This window comes from Bombina bombina, chromosome 1 (genome assembly GCF_027579735.1).
Source record: "Bombina bombina isolate aBomBom1 chromosome 1, aBomBom1.pri, whole genome shotgun sequence".
Classification (NCBI taxonomy): domain Eukaryota; kingdom Metazoa; phylum Chordata; class Amphibia; order Anura; family Bombinatoridae; genus Bombina; species Bombina bombina.
Window position 1 is genome coordinate 487,579,924 of NC_069499.1, and position 24,287 is coordinate 487,604,210.

Below are 24,287 nucleotides of genomic sequence, written 5' to 3' on the forward strand. Positions count from 1 at the left end.
AAACTGTCATTTAAGGAATTTGATCAATTTTGCTTTATATGTTGTTTCTCCAACATAGGTGTGTCCGGTCCACGGCGTCATCCTTACTTGTGGGATATTCTCTTCCCCAACAGGAAATGGCAAAGAGCCCAGCAAAGCTGGTCACATGATCCCTCCTAGGCTCCGCCTACCCCAGTCATTCTCTTTGCCGTTGTACAGGCAACATCTCCACGGAGATGGCTTAGAGTTTTTGAGAGGCATGGCAGCATGTGAGAGGAGCTCTGATACTTAGAAAAGACTTTCTGAAGGCGTCATTTGGTATCGTATTCCCCTTTGGGCTTGGTTGGGTCTCAGCAAAGCAGATACCAGGGACTGTAAAGGGGTTAAAGTTCAAAACGGCTCCGGTTCCGTTATTTTAAGGGTTAAAGCTTCCAAATTTGGTGTGCAATACTTTTAAGGCTTTAAGACACTGTGGTGAAAATTTGGTGAATTTTGAACAATTCCTTCATGTTTTTTCGCAATTGCAGTAATAAAGTGTGTTCAGTTTAAAATTTAAAGTGACAGTAACGGTTTTATTTTAAAACGTTTTTTGTACTTTGTTATCAAGTTTATGCCTGCTTTAACATGTCTGAACTACCAGATAGACTGTGTTCTGAATGTGGGGAAGCCAGAATTCCTATTCATTTAAATAAATGTGATTTATGTGATAATGATAATGATGCCCAAGATGATTCCTCAAGTGAGGGGAGTAAGCATGGTACTGCATCATTCCCTCCTTCGTCTACACGAGTCTTGCCCACTCAGGAGGCCCCTAGTACATCTAGCGCGCCAATACTCCTTACTATGCAACAATTAACGGCTGTAATGGATAATTCTGTCAAAAACATTTTAGCCAAAATGAACACTTATCAGCGTAAGCGCGGCTGCTCTGTTTTAGATACTGAAGAGCATGACGACGCTGATATTAATATTTCTGAAGGGCCCCTAACCCAGTCTGATAGGGCCAGGGAGGTTTTGTCTGAGGGAGAAATTACTGATTCAGGGAACATTTCTCAACAGGCTGAACCTGATGTGATTGCATTTAAATTTAAGTTGGAACATCTCCGCATTCTGCTTAAGGAGGTATTATCCACTCTGGATGATTGTGACAAGTTGGTCATCCCAGAGAAACTTTGTAAAATGGACAAGTTCCTAGAGGTGCCGGGGCTCCCAGAAGCTTTTCCTATACCCAAGCGGGTGGCGGACATTGTTAATAAAGAATGGGAAGGGCCCGGTATTCCTTTCGTCCCTCCCCCCATATTTAAAAAATTGTTTCCTATGGTCGACCCCAGAAAGGACTTATGGCAGACAGTCCCCAAGGTCGAGGGAGCGGTTTCCACTTTAAACAAACGCACCACTATACCCATAGAGGATAGTTGTGCTTTCAAAGATCCTATGGATAAAAAATTAGAAGGTTTGCTTAAAAAGATGTTTGTTCAGCAAGGTTACCTTCTACAACCAATTTCATGCATTGTCCCTGTCGCTACAGCCGCATGTTTCTGGTTCGATGATCTGATAAGAGCGGTCGATAGTGATTCTCCTCCTTTGGAGGAGATTATGGACAGAATCAATGCTCTCAAATTGGCTAATTCTTTCACCCTAGACGCCACTTTGCAATTGGCTAGGTTAGCGGCTAAGAATTCTGGGTTTGCTATCGTGGCGCGCAGAGCGCTTTGGTTGAAATCTTGGTCGGCTGATGCGTCTTCCAAGAACAAGCTACTTAACATTCCTTTCAAGGGGAAAACGCTGTTTGGCCCTGACTTGAAAGAGATTATCTCTGATATCACTGGGGGTAAGGGCCATGCCCTTCCTCAGGATCGGCCTTTCAAGGCAAAAAATAAACCTAATTTTCGTCCCTTTCGTAGCAACGGACCAGCCCAAGGTGCTACGTCCTCTAAGCAAGAGGGTAATACTTCTCAAGCCAAGCCAGCTTGGAGACCAATGCAAGGCTGGAACAAGGGAAAGCAGGCCAAGAAACCTGCCACTGCTACCAAGACAGCATGAAATGTTGGCCCCCGATCCGGGACCGGATCTGGTGGGGGGCAGACTCTCTCTCTTCGCTCAGGCTTGGGCAAGAGATGTTCTGGATCCTTGGGCGCTAGAAATAGTCTCCCAAGGTTATCTTCTGGAATTCAAGGGACTTCCCCCAAGGGGGAGGTTCCACAGGTCTCAGTTGTCTTCAGACCACATAAAAAGACAGGCATTCTTACATTGTGTAGAAGACCTGTTAAAAATGGGAGTGATTCATCCTGTTCCATTAAGAGAACAAGGGATGGGGTTCTACTCCAATCTGTTCATAGTTCCCAAAAAAGAGGGAACGTTCAGACCAATCTTAGATCTCAAGATCTTAAACAAGTTTCTCAAGGTTCCATCGTTCAAGATGGAAACCATTCGAACTATTCTTCCTTCCATCCAGGAAGGTCAATTCATGACCACGGTGGATTTAAAGGATGCGTATCTACATATTCCTATCCACAAGGAACATCATCGGTTCCTAAGGTTCGCATTCCTGGACAAACATTACCAGTTCGTGGCGCTTCCTTTCGGATTAGCCACTGCTCCAAGGATTTTCACAAAGGTACTAGGGTCCCTTCTAGCTGTGCTAAGACCAAGGGGCATTGCTGTAGTACCTTACTTGGACGACATTCTGATTCAAGCGTCGTCCCTTCCTCAAGCAAAGGCTCACACGGACATTGTCCTGGCCTTTCTCAGATCTCACGGGTGGAAAGTGAACGTGGAAAAGAGTTCTCTATCCCCGTCAACAAGGGTTCCCTTCTTGGGAACAATAATAGACTCCTTAGAAATGAGGATTTTTCTGACAGAAGCCAGAAAAACAAGCTTCTAGACTCTTGTCGGATACTTCATTCCGTTCCTCTTCCTTCCATAGCTCAGTGCATGGAAGTGATCGGGTTGATGGTAGCGGCAATGGACATAGTTCCTTTTGCGCGCATTCATCTAAGACCATTACAACTGTGCATGCTCAGTCAGTGGAATGGGGACTATACAGACTTGTCTCCGAAGATACAAGTAAATCAGAGGACCAGAGACTCACTCCGTTGGTGGCTGTCCCTGGACAACCTGTCACAAGGGATGACATTCCGCAGACCAGAGTGGGTCATTGTCACGACCGACGCCAGTCTGATGGGCTGGGGCGCGGTCTGGGGATCCCTGAAAGCTCAGGGTCTTTGGTCTCGGGAAGAATCTCTTCTACCGATAAATATTCTGGAACTGAGAGCGATATTCAATGCTCTCAAGGCTTGGCCTCAGCTAGCGAGGGCCAAGTTCATACGGTTTCAATCAGACAACATGACAACTGTTGCGTACATCAACCATCAGGGGGGAACAAGGAGTTCCCTAGCGATGGAAGAAGTGACCAAAATCATTCTATGGGCGGAGTCTCACTCCTGCCACCTGTCTGCTATCCACATCCCAGGAGTGGAAAATTGGGAAGCGGATTTTCTGAGTCGTCAGACATTGCATCCGGGGGAGTGGGAACTCCATCCGGAAATCTTTGCCCAAGTCACTCAGCTGTGGGGCATTCCAGACATGGATCTGATGGCCTCTCGTCAGAACTTCAAAGTTCCTTGCTACGGGTCCAGATCCAGGGATCCCAAGGCGGCTCTAGTGGATGCACTAGTAGCACCTTGGACCTTCAAACTAGCTTATGTGTTCCCGCCGTTTCCTCTCATCCCCCGGCTGGTAGCCAGGATCAATCAGGAGAGGGCGTCGGTGATCTTGATAGCTCCTGCGTGGCCACGCAGGACTTGGTATGCAGATCTGGTGAATATGTCATCGGCTCCACCTTGGAAGCTACCTTTGAGACGAGACCTTCTTGTTCAGGGTCCGTTCGAACATCCGAATCTGGTTTCACTCCAGCTGACTGCTTGGAGATTGAACGCTTGATTTTATCGAAGCGAGGGTTCTCAGATTCTGTTATTGATACTCTTGTTCAGGCCAGAAAGCCTGTAACTAGAAAGATTTACCACAAAATTTGGAAAAAATATATCTGTTGGTGTGAATCTAAAGGATTCTCTTGGGACAAGGTTAAGATTCCTAGGATTCTATCCTTCCTTCAAGAAGGATTGGAAAAAGGATTATCTGCAAGTTCCCTGAAGGGACAGATTTCTGCCTTGTCGGTGTTACTTCACAAAAGACTGGCTGCTGTGCCAGATGTTCAAGCCTTTGTTCAGGCTCTGGTTAGAATTAAGCCTGTTTACAAACCTTTGACTCCTCCTTGGAGTCTCAATTTAGTTCTTTCAGTTCTTCAGGGGGTTCCGTTTGAACCCTTGCATTCCGTTGATATTAAGTTATTATCTTGGAAAGTTTTGTTTTTAGTTGCAATTTCTTCTGCCAGAAGAGTTTCAGAATTATCTGCTCTGCAGTGTTCTCCTCCTTATCTGGTGTTCCATGCAGATAAGGTGGTTTTACGTACTAAACCTGGTTTTCTTCCAAAAGTTGTTTCTAACAAAAACATTAACCAGGAGATTATCGTACCTTCTCTGTGTCCGAAACCAGTTTCAAAGAAGGAACGTTTGTTGCACAATTTGGATGTTGTTCGCGCTCTAAAATTCTATTTAGATGCTACAAAGGATTTTAGACAAACATCTTCCTTGTTTGTTGTTTATTCTGGTAAAAGGAGAGGTCAAAAAGCAACTTCTACCTCTCTCTCTTTTTGGATTAAAAGCATCATCAGATTGGCTTACGAGACTGCCGGACGGCAGCCTCCCGAAAGAATCACAGCTCATTCCACTAGGGCTGTGGCCTCCACATGGGCCTTCAAGAACGAGGCTTCTGTTGATCAGATATGTAGGGCAGCGACTTGGTCTTCACTGCACACTTTTACCAAATTTTACAAGTTTGATACTTTTGCTTCTTCTGAGGCTATTTTTGGGAGAAAGGTTTTGCAAGCCGTGGTGCCTTCCATTTAGGTGACCTGATTTGCTCCCTCCCTTCATCCGTGTCCTAAAGCTTTGGTATTGGTTCCCACAAGTAAGGATGACGCCGTGGACCGGACACACCTATGTTGGAGAAAACAGAATTTATGTTTACCTGATAAATTACTTTCTCCAACGGTGTGTCCGGTCCACGGCCCGCCCTGGTTTTTTTAATCAGGTCTGATAATTTATTTTCTTTAACTACAGTCACCACGGTACCATATGGTTTCTCCTATGCAAATATTCCTCCTTAACGTCGGTCGAATGACTGGGGTAGGCGGAGCCTAGGAGGGATCATGTGACCAGCTTTGCTGGGCTCTTTGCCATTTCCTGTTGGGGAAGAGAATATCCCACAAGTAAGGATGACGCCGTGGACCGGACACACCGTTGGAGAAAGTAATTTATCAGGTAAACATAAATTCTGTTTTTTTCTCTTACATATTGCAAGATGTCTCACGTTGCATCTGAGCCAGAAGATACTACAGGAAAATCGCTGTCAAGTGCTGAATCTACCAAAGCTAAGTGTATCTGCTGTAAACTTTTGGTAGCTATTTCTCCAGCTGTTGTTTGTATTGATTGTCATGACAAACTTGTTAAAGCAGATAATATTTCCTTTAGTAAAGTACCATTGCCTGTTGCAGTTCCCTCAACATCTAAGGTGCAGAATGTTCCTGATAATATAAGAGATTTTGTTTCTGAATCCATAAAGAAGGCTATGTCTGTTATTTCTCCTTCTAGTAAACGTAAAAAATCTTTTAAAACTTCTCTCCCTACAGATGAATTTTTAAATGAACATCATCATTCTGATTCTGATGACTCCTCTGGTTCAGAGGATTCTGTCTCTGAGGTTGATGCTGATAAATCTTCAGATTTATTTAAAATGGAATTTATTCGTTCTTTACTTAAAGAAGTTCTAATTGCTTTAGAAATAGAGGATTCTAGTCCTCTTGATACTAATTCTAAACGTTTAGATAAGGTATTTAAAGCTCCTGTGGTTATTCCAGAAGTTTTTCCTGTTCCTAATGCTATTTCTGCAGTAATTTCCAAAGAATGGGATAAATTGGGTAATTCATTTACTCCTTCTAAACGTTTTAAGCATTTATATCCTGTGCCGTCTGACAGATTAGAATTTTGGGACAAAATCCCTAAAGTTGATGGGGCTATTTCTACCCTTGCTAAACGTACTACTATTCCTACGTCAGATGGTACTTCGTTTAAGGATCCTCTAGATAGGAAAATTGAGTCCTTTCTAAGAAAAGCTTATCTGTGTTCAGGTAATCTTCTTAGACCTGCTATATCTTTGGCTGATGTTGCTGCAGCTTCAACTTTTTGGTTGGAAACTTTAGCGCAACAAGTAACACATCGTGATTCTCATGACATTATTATTCTTCTTCAGCATGCTAATAATTTTATCTGTGATGCCATTTTTGATATTATCAGAGTTGATGTCAGGTTTATGTCTCTAGCTATTTTAGCTAGAAGAGCTTTATGGCTTAAAACTTGGAATGCTGATATGGCTTCTAAATCAACTTTACTTTCTATTTCTTTCCAGGGTAACAAATTATTTGGTTCTCAGTTGGATTCCATCATTTCAACTGTTACTGGTGGGAAAGGAACTTTTTTACCACAGGATAAAAAATCTAAAGGTAAAAGTAGAGCTAATAATCGTTTTCGTTCCTTTCGTTTCAACAAAGAACAAAAGCCTGATCCTTCATCCTCAGGAGCAGTTTCAGTTTGGAAACCATCTCCAGTCTGGAATAAATCCAAGCCAGCTAGAAAGGCAAAGCCTGCTTCTAAGTCCACATGAAGGTGCGGCCCTCATTCCAGCTCAGCTGGTAGGGGGCAGGTTACATTTTTTCAAGGAAATTTGGATCAATTCTGTTCACAATCTTTGGATTCAGAACATTGTTTCAGAAGGGTACAGAATTGGTTTCAAGATAAGACCTCCTGCAAAGAGATTTTTTCTTTCCCGTGTCCCAGTAAATCCAGTAAAAGCTCAAGCATTTCTGAAATGTGTTTCAGATCTAGAGTTGACTGGAGTAATTATGCCAGTTCCAGTTCAGGAACAGGGGATGGGGTTTTATTCAAATCTCTTCATTGTACCAAAGAAGGAGAATTCCTTCAGACCAGTTCTGGATCTAAAAATATTGAATCGTTATGTAAGGATACCAACGTTCAAAATGGTAACTATAAGGACTATCTTGCCTTTTGTTCTGCAAGGGAATTATATGTCCACAATAGATTTACAGGATGCATATCTGCATATTCCGATTCATCCAGATCATTTTCAGTTCCTGAGATTCTCTTTTCTGGACAAGCATTACCAGTTTGTGGCTCTGCCGTTTGGCCTAGCTACAGCTCCAAGAATTTTTACAAAGGTTCTCGGTGCCCTTCTGTCTGTAATCAGAGAACAGGGTATTGTGGTATTTCCTTATTTGGACGATATCTTGGTACTTGCTCAGTCTTTACATTTAGCAGAATCTCATACGAATCGACTTGTGTTGTTTCTTCAAGATCATGGTTGGAGGATCAATTTACCAAAAAGTTCTTTGATTCCTCAGACAAGGGTAACATTTCTGGGTTTCCAGATGGATTCAGTGTCCATGACTCTGTCTTTAACAGACAAGAGACGTCTAAAATTGATTGCAGCTTGTCGAAACCTTCAGTCACAATCATTCCCTTCGGTAGCCTTATGCATGGAAATTCTAGGTCTTATGACTGCTGCATCGGACGCGATCCCCTTTGCTCGTTTTCACATGCGACCTCTTCAGCTCTGTATGCTGAAGCAATGGTGCAAGGATTACACGAAGATATCTCAAACAATATCTTTAAAACCGATTGTTCGGCACTCTCTAACATGGTGGACAGATCACCATCGTTTAATTCAGGGGGCTTCTTTTGTGCTTCCGACCTGGACTGTAATTTCAACAGATGCAAGTCTCACGGGTTGGGGAGCTGTGTGGGGATCTCTGACGGCACAGGGAGTTTGGGAATCTCAGGAGGTGAGATTACCTATCAATATCTTGGAACTCCGTGCAATTTTCAGAGCTCTTCAGTTTTGGCCTCTTCTGAAGAGAGAATCGTTCATTTGTTTTCAGACAGACAATGTCACAACTGTGGCATACATCAATCATCAAGGAGGGACTCACAGTCCTCTGGCTATGAAAGAAGTATCTCGAATTTTGGTTTGGGCGGAATCCAGCTCCTGTCTAATCTCTGCGGTTCATATCCCAGGTGTAGACAATTGGGAAGCGGATTATCTAAGTCGCCAAATGTTGCATCCGGGCGAATGGTCTCTTCACCCAGAGGTATTTCTTCAGATTGTTCAAATGTGGGAACTTCCAGAAATAGATCTGATGGCGTCCCATCTAAACAAGAAACTTCCCAGGTATCTGTCCAGATCCCGGGATCCTCAGGCGGAGGCAGTGGATGCATTATCACTTCCTTGGAAGTATCATCCTGCCTATATCTTTCCGCCTCTAGTTCTTCTTCCAAGAGTGATCTCCAAGATTCTGAAGGAATGCTCGTTTCTTCTGCTGGTAGCTCCTGCATGGCCTCACAGGTTTTGGTATGCGGATCTTGTCCGGATGGCCTCTTGCCAACCGTGGACTCTTCCGTTAAGACCAGACCTTCTATCACAAGGTCCTTTTTTCCATCAGGATCTGAAATCCTTAAATTTAAAGGTATGGAGATTGAACGCTTGATTCTTGGTCAAAGAGGTTTCTCTGACTCCGTGATTAATACTATGTTACAGGCTCGTAAATCTGTATCTCGAGAGATATATTATAGAGTCTGGAAGACTTACATTTCTTGGTGTCTTTCTCATCATTTTTCTTGGCATTCTTTTAGAATACCGAGAATTTTACAGTTTCTTCAGGATGGTTTAGATAAGGGTTTGTCCGCAAGTTCTTTGAAAGGACAAATCTCTGCTCTTTCTGTTCTTTTTCACAGAAAGATTGCTATTCTTCCTGATATTCATTGTTTTGTACAAGCTTTGGTTCGTATAAAACCTGTCATTAAGTCAATTTCTCCTCCTTGGAGTTTGAATTTGGTTCTGGGAGCTCTTCAAGCTCCTCCGTTTGAACCTATGCATTCATTGGACATTAAATTACTTTCTTGGAAAGTTTTGTTCCTTTTGGCCATCTCTTCTGCTAGAAGAGTTTCTGAATTATCTGCTCTTTCTTGTGAGTCTCCTTTTCTGATTTTTCATCAGGATAAGGCGGTGTTGCGAACTTCTTTTGAATTTTTACCTAAAGTTGTGAATTCCAACAACATTAGTAGAGAAATTGTGGTTCCTTCATTATGTCCTAATCCTAAGAATTCTAAGGAGAAATCGTTGCATTCTTTGGATGTTGTTAGAGCTTTGAAATATTATGTTGAAGCTACGAAATCTTTCCGTAAGACTTCTAGTCTATTTGTTATCTTTTCCGGTTCTAGGAAAGGCCAGAAAGCTTCTGCCATTTCTTTGGCATCTTGGTTGAAATCTTTAATTCATCTTGCCTATGTTGAGTCGGGTAAAATTCCGCCTCAGAGAATTACAGCTCATTCTACTAGGTCAGTATCTACTTCCTGGGCGTTTAGGAATGAAGCTTCGGTTGACCAGATCTGCAAAGCAGCAACTTGGTCCTCTTTGCATACTTTTACTAAATTCTACCATTTTGATGTATTTTCTTCTTCTGAAGCAGTTTTTGGTAGAAAAGTACTTCAGGCAGCGGTTTCAGTTTGAATCTTCTGCTTATGTTTTTCGTTAAACTTTATTTTGGGTGTGGATTATTTTCAGCAGGAATTGGCTGTCTTTATTTTATCCCTCCCTCTCTAGTGACTCTTGTGTGGAAAGATCCACATCTTGGGTAGTCATTATCCCATACGTCACTAGCTCATGGACTCTTGCTAATTACATGAAAGAAAACATAATTTATGTAAGAACTTACCTGATAAATTCATTTCTTTCATATTAGCAAGAGTCCATGAGGCCCGCCCTTTTTTTGTGGTGGTTATGATTTTGTATAAAGCACAATTATTCCAATTCCTTATTTTATATGCTTTCGCACTTTTTTATCTTCCCACTTCTTGGCTATTCGTTAAACTGAATTGTGGGTGTGGTGAGGGGTGTATTTATAGGCATTTTGAGGATTGGGAAACTTTGCCCCTCCTGGTAGGAATGTATATCCCATACGTCACTAGCTCATGGACTCTTGCTAATATGAAAGAAATGAATTTATCAGGTAAGTTCTTACATAAATTATGTTTTTCGCTCAAGCCTGGGTTTGGGATGTTCCGGATCCCTGGGCAGTGGACATCGTGTTCTAGGGATACAAACTAGAGTTCAAGACCTTTCCTCCCAGGGGCAGGTTCCTTCTCTCAAGATTATCTGTAGACCAGATAAAAAGAGAGGCGTTCTTACATTGTGTCTGGGATCTTTCTGACCTGGGAGTGATAGTTCCTGTTCCAATGCAGGAACAGGGTCTGGGATTCTACTCCAATCTGTTCGTATTTCCCATAAAAGAGGGAACTTTCAGACCAATTTTAGACCTCAAGAAAAAAGATCCTCAGAGTACTGTCCTTCAAGATGGAAACGATTCGTTCCATTCTTCCCTTGGTTCAAGAGGGTCAAATCATGACAGCAGTAGATTTAAAGGATGCGTACCTGCATATTCTCATCCACAGGGACCATCGTTTCTAGACAAACACTTTCAATTTGTGGCTATTCCATTCGGCCTTGCCACAGCTCCCAGGATTTTCTCAAAGATTCTGGGAGCGCTGCTCCGGTTGTGGGGCATTGCAGTGCCTTATCTGGATGACATTTGCTTTCAGGCGCCATCTTTTCTCGTTCACGGCTCATTCCACGAGGGCTGTTTCCTCTTCCTGGGTCTTTGTGGAACAAATTTGCAAGGCTGCAACTTGGTCCTCTCTACACACTTTTTCAAAATTCTATAAATTTGAAACTTTTGCCTCTTCTTTGAGGCTTCTTTTGGGAGAAATGTTTTTCAGCAGTGGTGCCTTCTGTTTAGGTTCCCTGTCTTGTCCCTCCCTTATCATCTGTGTCCTCTAGCTTGGGTATTGATTCCCAATAGTAATTTATTTATGATCTGTGGACTCACCATGTCATTAGAAAGAAAACAAAATTTATGCTTACCTGATAAATTTATTTATTTCTTGACACTGAGTCCACATCCCGCCCTGTTTGTTCAGACAGTCTTTTTGTTTTGTAAACCTCAGGCGCCTCTACACCTTGTGTTGCTTCCTTTCTCTCCTATTCCTTTGGTCGAATGACTGGGGTTTGAGGGAAGGGAGGTGATACTTAACAGCTTTGCCTCCTCCTGCTGGCCAGGAGTGATATTCCCAATAGTAATTACTGATGATCCGTGGAGTCACCGTGTCAAAGAAATAAATTTATCAGGTAAGCATAAATTTCGTTTTTTGTTAAAAAAATAAAAGTCAGCATTTTTTAAATAAAAACATCACAAATCAGTTTTTAGGGGTTACACTTAGGGGATGTGGGGTGTTGGGGATAAAACGGTACTGAAAAGTGCCTGTACATTGTGGTCTATAGATAACTGTGTTTTCTATAAATATATATCTGTATATGCTTACATATATACACATATAAATCCATAAATATATATGCATATGTTCATATACACACACACACACACACACACACACACACACACACACACACACACACACACACACACACACATATATATATATATATATATATATATATATATATATATATATATATATATATATATATATATATATATTTCAATTACCCCCATCGCTGAGCTAGGTTCTCATGCCATGTATTCCTTTTTGCTACCACTTGTCTCTATAACAAACTTTATTCAATTACTCCTTCCCCCTCACCGCCTGCACTGTTCATTAGCCCATCTCTCTTACCCTCACCTTACTTTTGCACTCATGTACTTCACATATTCCTAAACACACTCTCTCCTCCCTGCACCTCATCCAAAAAAAAACCAGTCTCAATATTGCAAATCTGCATCTCAACTCATGTCACTCACCCTCTTACTCATACTAGCTGCTGGTGAAATCTCCCCTAATCCTGACACACTAAAACTTGCTAGCCTTGCACATCCATGTGTGCCCTTCCATAGATATAGAAAACAAAACTCTGGTAACCTTACTCACATTCCTCTTGTATCTAAAGCCACCACACCCTTTACTTGTGCTCTCTGGAACTCTTATTATGTTTGCAACAAGCTCACTTCTATCCATGACCTCTTTATCTCCCACTCCCTCAACCTTCTGGCTCTCACAGAAACCTGGCTCTCTCCTTCAGACACAGCATCCACTGCTGCACTGTCACATGAGTGTCTCTACTTCAGCCACACTCCTAGGTCTGGTAATAGACAAGAAGGTGGTGTAGGTATTTTACTTTCCTCTCGTTGCAACTTTCAACAAATACAACCCATCTCTTCCCTCACATTTTCCTCATTCGAAACCCACATGATTTGCTTATTCTCTCCCCTCTCTATATACGTGTTGCAGTCATATACCGCCCCCTGGCTCCTCAACTCAATTTTTAGATCACTTTGCTGCCTGACTATCTTATTTCCTTTCCTCAGACACCCCTGCCCTCATTCTTGGCGACTCGAACCTCCCTGTTGACAATCCCACTGCCTCCTCTGCAAAACAATTTCTGCACCTCACTTCCTCTTTTGGACTGTCACAATGGACTGACTCTCCCACTCACAAAGATGGTCACTTCCTTGATCTGATTTTTAGCTATTGATGCACTATCTCAAACTTCACAAACTCCCCTCCCCTTTTCCTCTTTCTGACCATCATCTCCTCACTTGCAACATCACATCCCTCCCTACAACTCTATCTCCTCCTACCCCTCACAACAAACTTCACAGAAGCATTAAGTCATTAGATTGAACCTCTCCTCTCTCCCATCTCCTTTTCCTGCTCTGACTAATCTGCCACTATAATTCCACCCTTACATTGGTCCTTGACAATCTGGCCTCTTCTACCATAGCTCAGAAATCACACACTCATCCTCAGCCCTGGCATACTCCTCTGACACGGTACCTACGCAGATGTTCCCGTACTGCTGAGCGACACTGGAGAAAATCTGAGTTCAGCTGACTTTCTTCACTACAAGTTCATCTTAAACTCCTACTATTCTGCCCTTAATCTTTATAAGCAATATTACTTCTCTACTCTTATCTCTACTCTTTCTTCAAACCCAAAACGTCTGTTCTCCACTTTCAATACTCTTCTCCGCCCACCCCCACCTCCTAATACAACTTCTCTGTCAGCTCAAGATCTTGCCAGCCACTTCAATAACAAAATAATCTCCTACCCCCTCAAAAGATCGCAATCATCCAAAACCCACATAGCCATAAATTTAGCTCTTTTGCCCCTTTTACTGAGGAAGAAGTTTCTGCCCTTATACTGTCCCCTCACCTCACTACCTGTCCCCTCACCTCACTACCTGTCCCCTCGACCCCACTACCTGTCCCCTCGACCCCATCCCCTTACAGCTACTTCCCTCCCTCTCTTCTACCCTTACCTTTATGCTCACAGACCTCTTCAACCTCTCCCTCAGCACCGGTATATTTCCCTCATCTCTAAAACATGCACTGGTCAGACCTATCCTCAAAATAAGCTCTCGATCCAACCTCCCCATCCAACTAGCGCCCTATTTCCATACTCCCTCTTGCCTCAAAGCTTCTTGAAAAGCTAGTATATGCACGTCTATCCCATTTCCCAGGTTAACAACGACCTACTTACAGCAAAATTTGAAAGGCCACTTCTCTCTGCTTATCTTACTTGATCTGTCTGCAGCCTAGTATAGCCTTCTGTGGGTCATCCTCTGTCCCATTACCACTTTCTGTTGGGGTACTGCTAAGCTCTGTCCTCTTGTACCCTTCTCTTCTCAATCTACACGTCATCATTAGATTCCTTAATAAAGTCCCACGGGTTTCAATATCATTTGTATGCCAATGACACCCAAATCTACCTCTCTGCAGCAGACTTTTCTCCTTCCTTGCTAACCCGTGCGCTAAATCTCTTTAAAACTGAGCTCCTTATTTTCCCCCCTTCTTTCAAAATCTCCACCCCCCATTTCTCTATAACTGTTGATAACTCCATCATTACCCTACCCTGCATGCCCGATGTCTTGGGGTCACACTTGATTCAGATATTTCTTTCACATTCAGTCCTTGGCTAAATCCTGCCGTTTCCACCTTAAAAACATCTTTAAAATTAGATGTTTCCTTACACAAGACACAACTAAGATTTGAATCCACTCTCTCATCCTTTCCCGCCTCGACTACTGCAACTCCATCCTCTCTGGTCTCCCTAGCTGCCGCCTAGCTCCTTTACAGTTCATAATGAATGCCTCTGCCAGACTCATCTTCCTTACACGTCGCTTTTCATCTGCTGCACCTCTCTGCCAATCCCTTCACTGGCTTCCTCTTGCCTCCAGGATTAAATACAAAATTCTGTCTCTGACATACAAGGCCCTCAACTTCACTGCTCCCCCTTATATTTTAGACCTTGTCTCCAGATAGTTTCCCTCCCTCCCTTCTCCTTCACTCTGCTCATAACCTACTCTCCTCCTCTCTTGTTACCTCCTCACATTGCCGTTTAGAGGACTTCTCCAGACTGGCTCCCATCTTATGGAACGCTCTGCCTTGTTCCACAAGACTCTCTCCTAGTATTGAAAGCTTCAAGCACTACCTAAAGACTCTACTGTTCAGGGATGCATTCAGCCTACACTAACCGTTCCTAACCCCAGTTCCTCTCCTCCTTTTCTATCCCCTTGAACCCGCATAGCATGTAAGCCTATGAGCTTAGCTGTTTGCAGATCACCTTCATAAGAGTTGACTACAATAGTGCAACTCTCGGCAGGGCCCTCTACCCATTTGATCCCTATAAATATTATCTTGTATAACGCCTATGTCTATAGTGCTGCAGAATCTGTTGGCCTACAAATAACTAATAATAATAATAAGGCTCCCATTGGAGCCTATGGAAGTGTGCTATATTGGGCTCAAAGCTTCCATGCAATGCTAATGCTCGGTCGCGTTGGAGGGTCTTTTAAATGTTGATATGAGCATTTTAGATAAACCTTTCAGCAAAGAATAAATAGAGAAGAAAGCAAATTAAATAATAGAAGTAAATTGGAAAGTTGTTTAAAATTGCACGCTGTTTGTGATTTATGAAAGAAAACATTTGGGTTTCATTTCCCTTTAAGGGATTGAATACATTTAAGGATTAAAGTTCTTTTTATAAAAACTGAAGTTGAAAGGTAGCAGGTTCAGGAGTATATTTGTACAGAAAGGCCGGTAGGTGTATGGAATAGACATTAAATGGAAGTAGTAAGAACAGACTAAGGTCATTCAAGAATGCCAGAGTTATGTATAAGATTCTCTCAAGAATTTTTTTTTACTTCAGAAGAAATGTGGACTGGTTTGTATATCTGTTGATAACCCATTTACTTTTATCTTTCTAGGATCATGTCTGTGAGCTGCTTAACACTATTGATGTTTGCCAAGTTTTTTTTGATATTGTAAGTAAAAACTTAAGTTATGGAAAATAATTTTCTTTACATGCAATAGTTTTAATGCTTTTGTGCACTATACAAATCTAAATTGTATTATATTGCAGCAGTCAAGCTGAGACCTGTTAGTATTTTGTTTACATTGGGTGTTTTGCAGGTATTGCTATTTAAGTCAGGTTTAAAAACAATATAAAAAATATTTTTTTTGAGGACACATTTAAAAGTATACAGAACAGAAGATATACAAATAATAGTATTACAACATAGGTCAATATCACATCTGAGAAACTGTATTGTGAGAGCGAGTTGATCAGTCCTCAAATTTTACATTATTTTCTTTTGGAAGTCCCATGTGTAACAAAAACAAACAAAAAAGGGAAGATGCAATAAGAGTCCAAAGTGTAGTAAGTCAGGTACAGAACCAAATCTGTTTCCTAGTGCTGGGCCCAGAGTCCGCGACTAGGCTTGGCTAACTGAGTAATGCTGTATAGCGGTAACAATCCAGTTACATGAATAGCTGTTAACATTAGTAAAATCGAACATACAAAAACACGTAAGAGACGCCCTCTAACGTATATTGATTCCGGAGTGTAGTGATTTTTAAATAAGTAGGAGGTGCTTTCCCTTTTTGTTTAGTGCTATGATTAGAAGGTAACGGGGTTGTGGTCAGTATAGTGTAGGGGTCTGGATAGTGTCATGCCCATCACGGACTGATATCTGATTTATGTGAGTCTATTCCTGCATTGTGTCCACTCATGTAGCATGTAATCATGAAGCTCCATAGTCCCCCTCTGTATATGATGGTACCTCTCCAGCTTTATTAGGGTGTCTACCTGATTTTTCCATCCCAAAACCCCAGGGACATCCTTTGACTTCCATTTCTGGGGAATCAGATTTTTTGCACTGTTTAGCATGATGAACATCAAGGCTCTAAGGGCCCTATTCTCAACCTTGGGGAGGGATAAGTAAAGAAGTGTTTTAAGGTCGTTTGGGATTGTTTTCCCCACTGTTCTAGTTATGTGTGTTAAGACCTCCACCCAATAGGCATCCAATTTGGGGCATTCCCACCAGATGTGTACCGGCGTGCCCTCTCCTCTGCACCCCCTCCAGCACTTCCCACTAGCGGTTCTGTATATACGTTGCAATTTACTAGGTGTGAGATACCACCTTGACAGGTATTTATAGCTAGACTCTAGATATTGATGCTTTCTCTTGTAAGATGTATCGAGTCCACGGATTCATCCTTTACTTGTGGGATATTCTCCTTCCCAACAGGAAGTGGCAAAGAGAGCACACAGCAGAGCTGTCCATATAGCTCCCCCTCCAGCTCCACCCCCCAGTCATTCTCTTTGCCGGCTCTAAGCAATCGGAAGGGTAAAGTGAATGTGGTAAAAAAATGTAGTTTTTATTTTCTACAAGCAAGATTTTGTTATTTTAAATGGTACCGGTGTGTACTATTTACTCTCTAGCAGAAAGGAGACGAAGATTTCTGCAGGGAGGAAGATGATTTTAGCATGTTGTAACTAAAATCCACTGCTGTTCCCACAAAGGACTGAGGAGTGCAAGAAAACTTCAGTTGGGGGGAACGGTTTGCAGGTTAGGCTGCAATAAGTTATGTTCAGTCTTTTTTTTTCTAGACAAGACTGTGATAATGCTAGAGAAGACTGATAATATCCCCATGAGGGAAGGGTAAGCTGTATTCAGAGACTAAGTATGGAATTTCAAGCTTACATAACAGGGCTAGTTTATGCTGGTTGACACTACTTTCAAGGCAAACGGTTTTTATTGAAAATATCGTTTTTTTGAGACACTTTGAAGGTTCCTTTGGGTTTCTTTCAGGGGTTGTTACCCACATGGCTAATATTAAAACACTTTGGAGTGTTTCTTTAGGCCTCACAAGCACCGTAGTGAGGTGGGAGGGGCCTAATTTCGCGCCTCAGATGCGCAGTTATATTTGACTAGAAGTTCAGGCTGTTTCACATGGAGGGTCCTGCTGCAGTTTGAGGGCCTATAAGAAGCTTTTTCCACACAAATCTGGTTCCTAAGGGCAGGTAGGGCCACAGCAGAGCTGTGGAAAGGTGCTGAACGTTTTTTAACCGTTTTTTTGGCTTACTGTCGATCCGGTTTGGGCATTAAGGGGTTAATCGTTTTTATTGCTAGTGGTGCAATCTTACTAATGCTTTAGGTACAAACTGTAAAAATTTCGAAAAGTTTGATGCAGATAAGGTCGTTTTGCCTACCAAACCCAGTTTTCTTCCTAAGGTTGTGTCTAATAAGAATATTAACCAGGAAATTGTTGTTCCTTCTCTGTGTCCTAATCCTTCGAAGAAGGAACGTCTGTTACACAATCTTGATGTGGTTTGTGCTTTAAAGTTCTATTTACAAGCAACTAAGAATTTCAGACAAACACCTTCATTGTTTGTTATCTATTCTGGTAAGAGGAGAGGTCAGAAGGCGACTGCTACCTCTCTTTCCTTTTGGCTGAAAAGCATCATCCGTTTAGCCTATGAGACTGCTGGCCAGCAGACTCCCGAAACAATTACTGCTCATTCTACCAGAGCAGTGGCTTCCACATGGGCTTTTAAAAATGAGGCTTCTGTTGAACAGATTTGTAAGGCAGCGACTTGGTCTTCGCTGCATACTTTTTCCAAATTTTCCAAATTCGATACTTTTGCTTCTTCGGAGGCTATTTTTGGGAGTGGTGCCTTCCGTTTAAGGTACCTGTCTTGTTCCCTCCCTTCATCCGTGTCCTAAAGCTTTGGTATTGGTATCCCACAAATAAAGGATGAATCCGTGGACTCGATACATCTTACAAGAGAAAACAGAATTTATGCTTACCTGATAAATTACTTTCTCTTGTGATGTATCGAGTCCACGGCCCGCCCTGGCTATTAAGTCAGGTAGCTTTTTTGTTTAAACTACAGTCACCACTGCACCCTATGGTTTCTCCTTTTTTCTTCCTAACCTTCGGTCGAATGACTGGGGGGGTGGAGTTGGAGGGGGAGCTATATGGACAGCTCTGCTGTGTGCTCTCTTTGCCACTTCCTGTTGGGAAGGAGAATATCCCACAAGTAAAGGATGAATCCGTGGACTCGATACATCACAAGAGAAAGTAATTTATCAGGTAAGCATAAATTCTGTTTTTTTAGTGGCTTCAAAAGCAGTCCAACATTCCTGTGGGGAAATGTCAGTTTAGTTCCTTCTCCCATGCTCTTGTATACGAGGGTAGTGCGTATTTATCTGGCTGTAAGAGTATCTTATATAGGAGTGATATAGCATGTCTAGTGGGTGTTTTCTGTGTGCATAACATCTCGAATGCTGTCAGTGGTCCAGTAAGAGTTCCCTTGTGTTTTTGCATGTCTAGAAAGTGGGTCAGTTGGGCGTAAGAATACCAATACATGCACCCATTGCCAAGTGATTCCTGTATTTCTATCAATGGTCGGAGTTTATTGCCATTTAACAGGGAGTAAAGTGTCCTGTCCCCAAGAGTTGGTCCTTGGGTCCGATAGGGGTTTTTAAGGTTCCATGGCAACGTCGGGTTGTCGCAGACGGGTGTCAGTGGGGAGTGGGCAGAGGAAACTCCAGTCGAGGTGTTTACTAGTTTATCCCAGGTGGCGTAAAATTCAGTCAATAAAGGATAGGTTTTTGCTGCTTTATGTCTGTGTTTTGTGTGTAGCCAGGCCGACATGCACGCATTGTCGGTGCCCATAATGGCGCAATCTAATTGAACCCATACTTTGTATGGGTCATTCTGGCTCCACTCTACAGGGAGTGCAGAATTATTAGGCAAATGAGTATTTTGACCACATCATCCTCTTTATGCATGTTGTCTTACTCCAAGCTGTATAGGCTCGAAAGCCTACTGCCAATTAAGCATATTAGGTGATGTGCATCTCTGTAATGAGAAGGGGTGTGGTCTAATGACATCAACACCCTATATCAGGTGTGCATAATTATTAGGCAACTTCCTTTCCTTTGGCAAAATGGGTCAAAAAAAGGACTTGACAGGCTCAGAAAAGTCAAAAATAGTGAGATATCTTGCAGAGTGATGCAGCAGTCTTAAAATTGCAAAGCTTCTGAAGCGTGATCATTGAACAATCAAGCGTTTCATTCAAAATAGTCAACAGGGTCGCAAGAAGCGTGTGGAAAAACCAAGGCGCAAAATAACTGCCCATGAACTGAGAAAAGTCAAGCGTGCAGCTGCCAAGATGCCACTTGCCACCAGTTTGGCCATATTTCAGAGCTGCAACATCACTGGAGTGCCCAAAAGCACAAGGTGTGCAATACTCAGAGACATGGCCAAGGTAAGAAAGGCTGAAAGACGACCACCACTGAACAAGACACACAAGCTGAAACGTCAAGACTGGGCCAAGAAATATCTCAAGACTGATTTTTCTAAGGTTTTATGGACTGATGAAATGAGAGTGAGTCTTGATGGGCCAGATGGATGGGCCCGTGGCTGGATTGGTAAAGGGCAGAGAGCTCCAGTCCGACTCAGACGCCAGCAAGGTGGAGGTGGAGTACTGGTTTGGGCTGGTATCATCAAAGATGAGCTTGTGGGGCCTTTTCGGGTTGAGGATGGAGTCAAGCTCAACTCCCAGTCCTACTGCCAGTTTCTGGAAGACACCTTCTTCAAGCAGTGGTACAGGAAGAAGTCTGCATCCTTCAAGAAAAACATGATTTTCATGCAGGATAATGCTCCATCACACGCGTCCAAGTACTCCACAGCGTGGCTGGCAAGAAAGGGTATAAAAGAAGAAAATCTAATGACATGGCCTCCTTGCTCACCTGATCTGAACCCCATTGAGAACCTATGGTCCATCATCAAATGTGAGATTTACAAGGAGGGAAAACAGTACACCTCTCTGAACAGTGTCTGGGAGGCTGTGGTTGCTGCTGCACGCAATGTTGATGGTGAACAGATCAAAACACTGACAGAATCCATGGATGGCAGGCTTTTGAGTGTCCTTGCAAAGAAAGGTGGCTATATTGGTCACTGATTTGTTTTTGTTTTGTTTTTGAATGTCAGAAATGTATATTTGTGAATGTTGAGATGTTATATTTGTTTCACTGGTAAAAATAAATAATTGAAATGGGTATATATTTGTTTTTTGTTAAGTTGCCTAATAATTATGCACAGTAATAGTCACCTGCACACACAGATATCCCCCTAAAATAGCTATAACTAAAAACAAACTAAAAACTACTTCCAAAACTATTCAGCTTTGATATTAATGAGTTTTTTGGGTTCATTGAGAACATGGTGGTTGTTCAATAATAAAATTAATCCTCAAAAATACAACTTGCCTAATAATTCTGCACTCCCTGTAGTAACCGCATAGTCTGTATGCACTAAGGTTAGATACACCGAGCCCTCCCCTGTCCCTAGGAAGATAGAGTGTGTGTTTGGCCACTCTTGGCTTGATCTCTTTCCAAATATAGTGTTCTATGTGTGCTTGAAGCTTGTCTAAGAAGCCCAATGGGAGAGGTATGTGGGTAGTCTGCAGGACATAAAGTATTATAGGAAGGATGTTAATTTTTATAACATTAATCCAGCCCAGCCAGGATATCGTTTTGTTTTTCCAGCTGGAGAGATCCGCCACAATATCACTCTCCAGGGCCTTGTAATTGCTCTGGAATGTCACCTGGGGGTCTGGGGACAAGTAGATTCCCAGATATTTCATTTTAACTGGTTGTCGTTTCAATGGGCAATTGTGTAGTAACCTGGGCAAGTCCTCTGAATCATACGTTATATTTAAGATTTCCTATTTGTTAAGATTTAGATGGAAATTGGACACCCTCCCATATTCTTAAATTTTGCCTAGCGCCCTTAGTAACGTGTCAATATTGCTAAGGGTAAGTAAAACATCATCGGCATATAGTGCCAGTTTATGTTCTATGGTGCCCACCTTGATTCCCGTGACGTGTGCACTCTCCCGTATTTTTTTGGGCAAGCACTTCCATTACTAGAGCGAACAGGATTGGAGACAGGAGGCCACCCTGGCGCGTCCCGTTTTGTATTAAGAACTTATCTTACAGGAGGTTATTAACTTTGACCTGAGCTGTAGGTTGGCTATACAGTGCGATAATTTGGTTTATAGAATTGTCGCTAAACTTCATGTAGCTCAATATTCTCTTTTAAAACTGCCAGTGGACCCTGTCAAAGGCTTTTTCCGCATCTGTAGATACGAGGGCCACTGGCAAGATTTTTAAGGTGTTATCTTTTGTGTCTCTACCCGGCACGAAGCCCATTTGGTCCGGGTGTATTAGGTTAGGCAAGAATTTATTAATTCTTGTGGCCAGGACCTTCGCGTAAATCTTTATATCGGAGTTGAGAAGCGAGATAGGGCGGAAATGTTCAGGCCTGTCTGGTGTTTTGCCCGGCTTAGACAGCACTGTGATGTGTGCAGTCAGCATTTGTCTTGAGAAGCCTCCCTCTGTCAGTAGTGAGTTAAATAATGAAGTGAGAGGAGCCTAGGACATGGTGTAAGAATGTTTTATAATATTTTATCCCTAGCCCATCTGGGCCTGGGCTTTTCCCATTTGGCATGCTTTTAATAGCCTGTTTAACCTCGTCAGTGGTGATTTGCGAGTCAAGGTATTTAGAGTCCTCTATTGTGAGTGTGGAGATGCGTATATCAGATAGAAACTTGTCAATGTCTGCTCGCCCACTTTCGTTCTCTGAGGAAATATTACGAGAAATTGTATTACCTAGAGTCTCTGCTATGGTTTTACTGTGTTTGTGTGTGTTACTGTTCTCATCCAGAATGTAATATATATGCAAGTTCAACTGCCTGCATCTAAGGGCTCGCGCCAGGGAGGTGCCCACCTTATCATTAGTGTCAAAATACTTTTGCTGTAGCTTAGCAGATTTTTGTTGGTATTTTTGGAGGAGGTGATTATGTAGGTCATTTCTAACCTGGTTTAGTGACTTTGTGGTTGTGCTTGAGGACGGGTTCTTTTTATTTTCCTTTTCCCAATACCTGATCTGTGCAAGAGTGGAGTTCAGAAACGGTCTATTTGACCTATTATTCCTAGCTTTATGTTTTATTAATTCCCCCCTAATAACGCACTTGTGTGCCTCCCACGTTATTGTGTTGGAGGTGTCCATAGCTGTGTTTTCCCTAAAGAAGTGTCCCAATGCAGCGTCTATTTCTACCTTAATTAGGGGATGGTCAAGCATTTGCTCGTCAAGTTTCCACAAGTACGGTAGGGTAGGGGTGTTAGGCCAATCAATGTTGCACTGTACTGGTGCGTTATTCCGACCATGTAAGCGGAAGGATCTTAGTCGTTTATCCTGGTTAGTCCTGCCTGGTCAGTCATAAGATAATCGATCTTCGTGTATACCCTGTGGGGATGCGAATAAAAGGTGTAGTCCCTAACTCTAGGGTTGGCAACTCGCCATATGTCATGTAATCTCAGCAGCCTAAACTGAGTGTTTGCCGCTTTAATAACCCTAGCTGGAGTGCTGGAATTGCCACTTGATGTGTCTCTGAATGGATCTAAGGAAAGATTTAAGTCCCCCCCAAGTAATATCGTGCCTTTCGCATGTTCCAAGAGCTTGTAACTTAGTTGCTTGAGTAAGAGATGCTGCTCTTGATTCGGAAGATACACACTTATAAGTGTGACCATTTGGTCGAATAGTTGGTCTATGACTATTATGTACCTCCCGCCTGAATCCTTTTCTACGTGTTTAGTTTGGAATGCCATTGCATTACTAAGAAATATGCCCACTCCTCCTGTTTTTGAATCTCCTGAGGCCAAGAAAGAGGTCCTGTATCTATTGCTAACAAACTTGGGTTCTCTTCCCTTTTTAAAATGTGTTTCTTGAACAAATATGATTTCCCCTGAGTCTCTATGGAGTTGATTGAAAGCTATTGACCTTTTTGCAGGGATATTTAATACCTTTGTGTTGATGGTGATCAATGAGAGCGTTGTGTTTTGCATTTTGACAATCCTCCCTATACCAATGGGTGGGAAGTGCGTCTGTCGCTCCTAGGGGGGCAAACGGGAACGGGTTAAGGACGTTGCTTTTATGTAAGTTGAAGGGTTCTAAGCTGCTGGGTGCTTAAGGTAGGGGTCAGATGAACCTCAGTGTTTTCTCGTGTGAGTGTCGTCAGTATTCAAAACAGTAACAGTATAAGCAGTAAATATATAACAGTTCTTAGTAAACAATAAGATAAGTTAAGCGCCTCTAGATTTCCCTAATCAATCAGTACATTATTTTAGGGATCAGTCATTTATAGCGCAGTAAAATACAATAAGTAGTTGCTGTATCAATGAGGGAAGTATCCCAACCAACATGCCCATTAACAATAAACATTTTTAAATATATAAAATATACGACCTGCATTTCGATAAGTTAGTGAAAGTCCCAGCTGCAGAGAGAGTATAGTTCTTTTCAAGTATCGTCTCTGTCATTCTGCATAGAGCCGGCTGCTCCATGCTGTGTGTCTGTGTCTTCTCCTGTGGAAGCAGCTGGAACAGAGGGTTCTACGCCTGATGGTGCAGATGTAGTTGCTCGGGTGGGGGGGATCTGGAGCCAGGTGGGGCGATGGTTAGGTGCAAGGCTTTACAAAAGTGTTGAAGGTCTTCTGCGGACTTATAGACCGCGGTGGTGTCCCCTCTCGACGCTATGATGCTCACCGGGAATCCCCATCGATAAATGATATTTTGATCTCGTAGTGCAGAAGTTATGTGATGAAGCTCCCTCCTTTTTTGTAGGGTAGCTGGGCTTAGGTCAGCAAAGATCTGTATTCATGCACCTGCATGTGTGAGATTTGGTTTCTGTC

At 42.4% G+C, this 24,287-nt stretch overlaps 1 protein-coding gene across 1 annotated transcript in view; it reads left to right on the plus strand.

Moving 5' to 3' along the window:
* NCKAP1 (NCK associated protein 1) overlaps positions 1–24,287 on the plus strand; it is a 472,154-nt gene that overhangs the window by 68,538 nt on the left and 379,329 nt on the right. Inside the window, exon 4 of the mRNA XM_053698543.1 lies at positions 15,448–15,504. Coding sequence (XP_053554518.1) covers positions 15,448–15,504 — 57 coding nt within the window. The remainder of the gene's footprint in view (positions 1–15,447; positions 15,505–24,287) is intronic.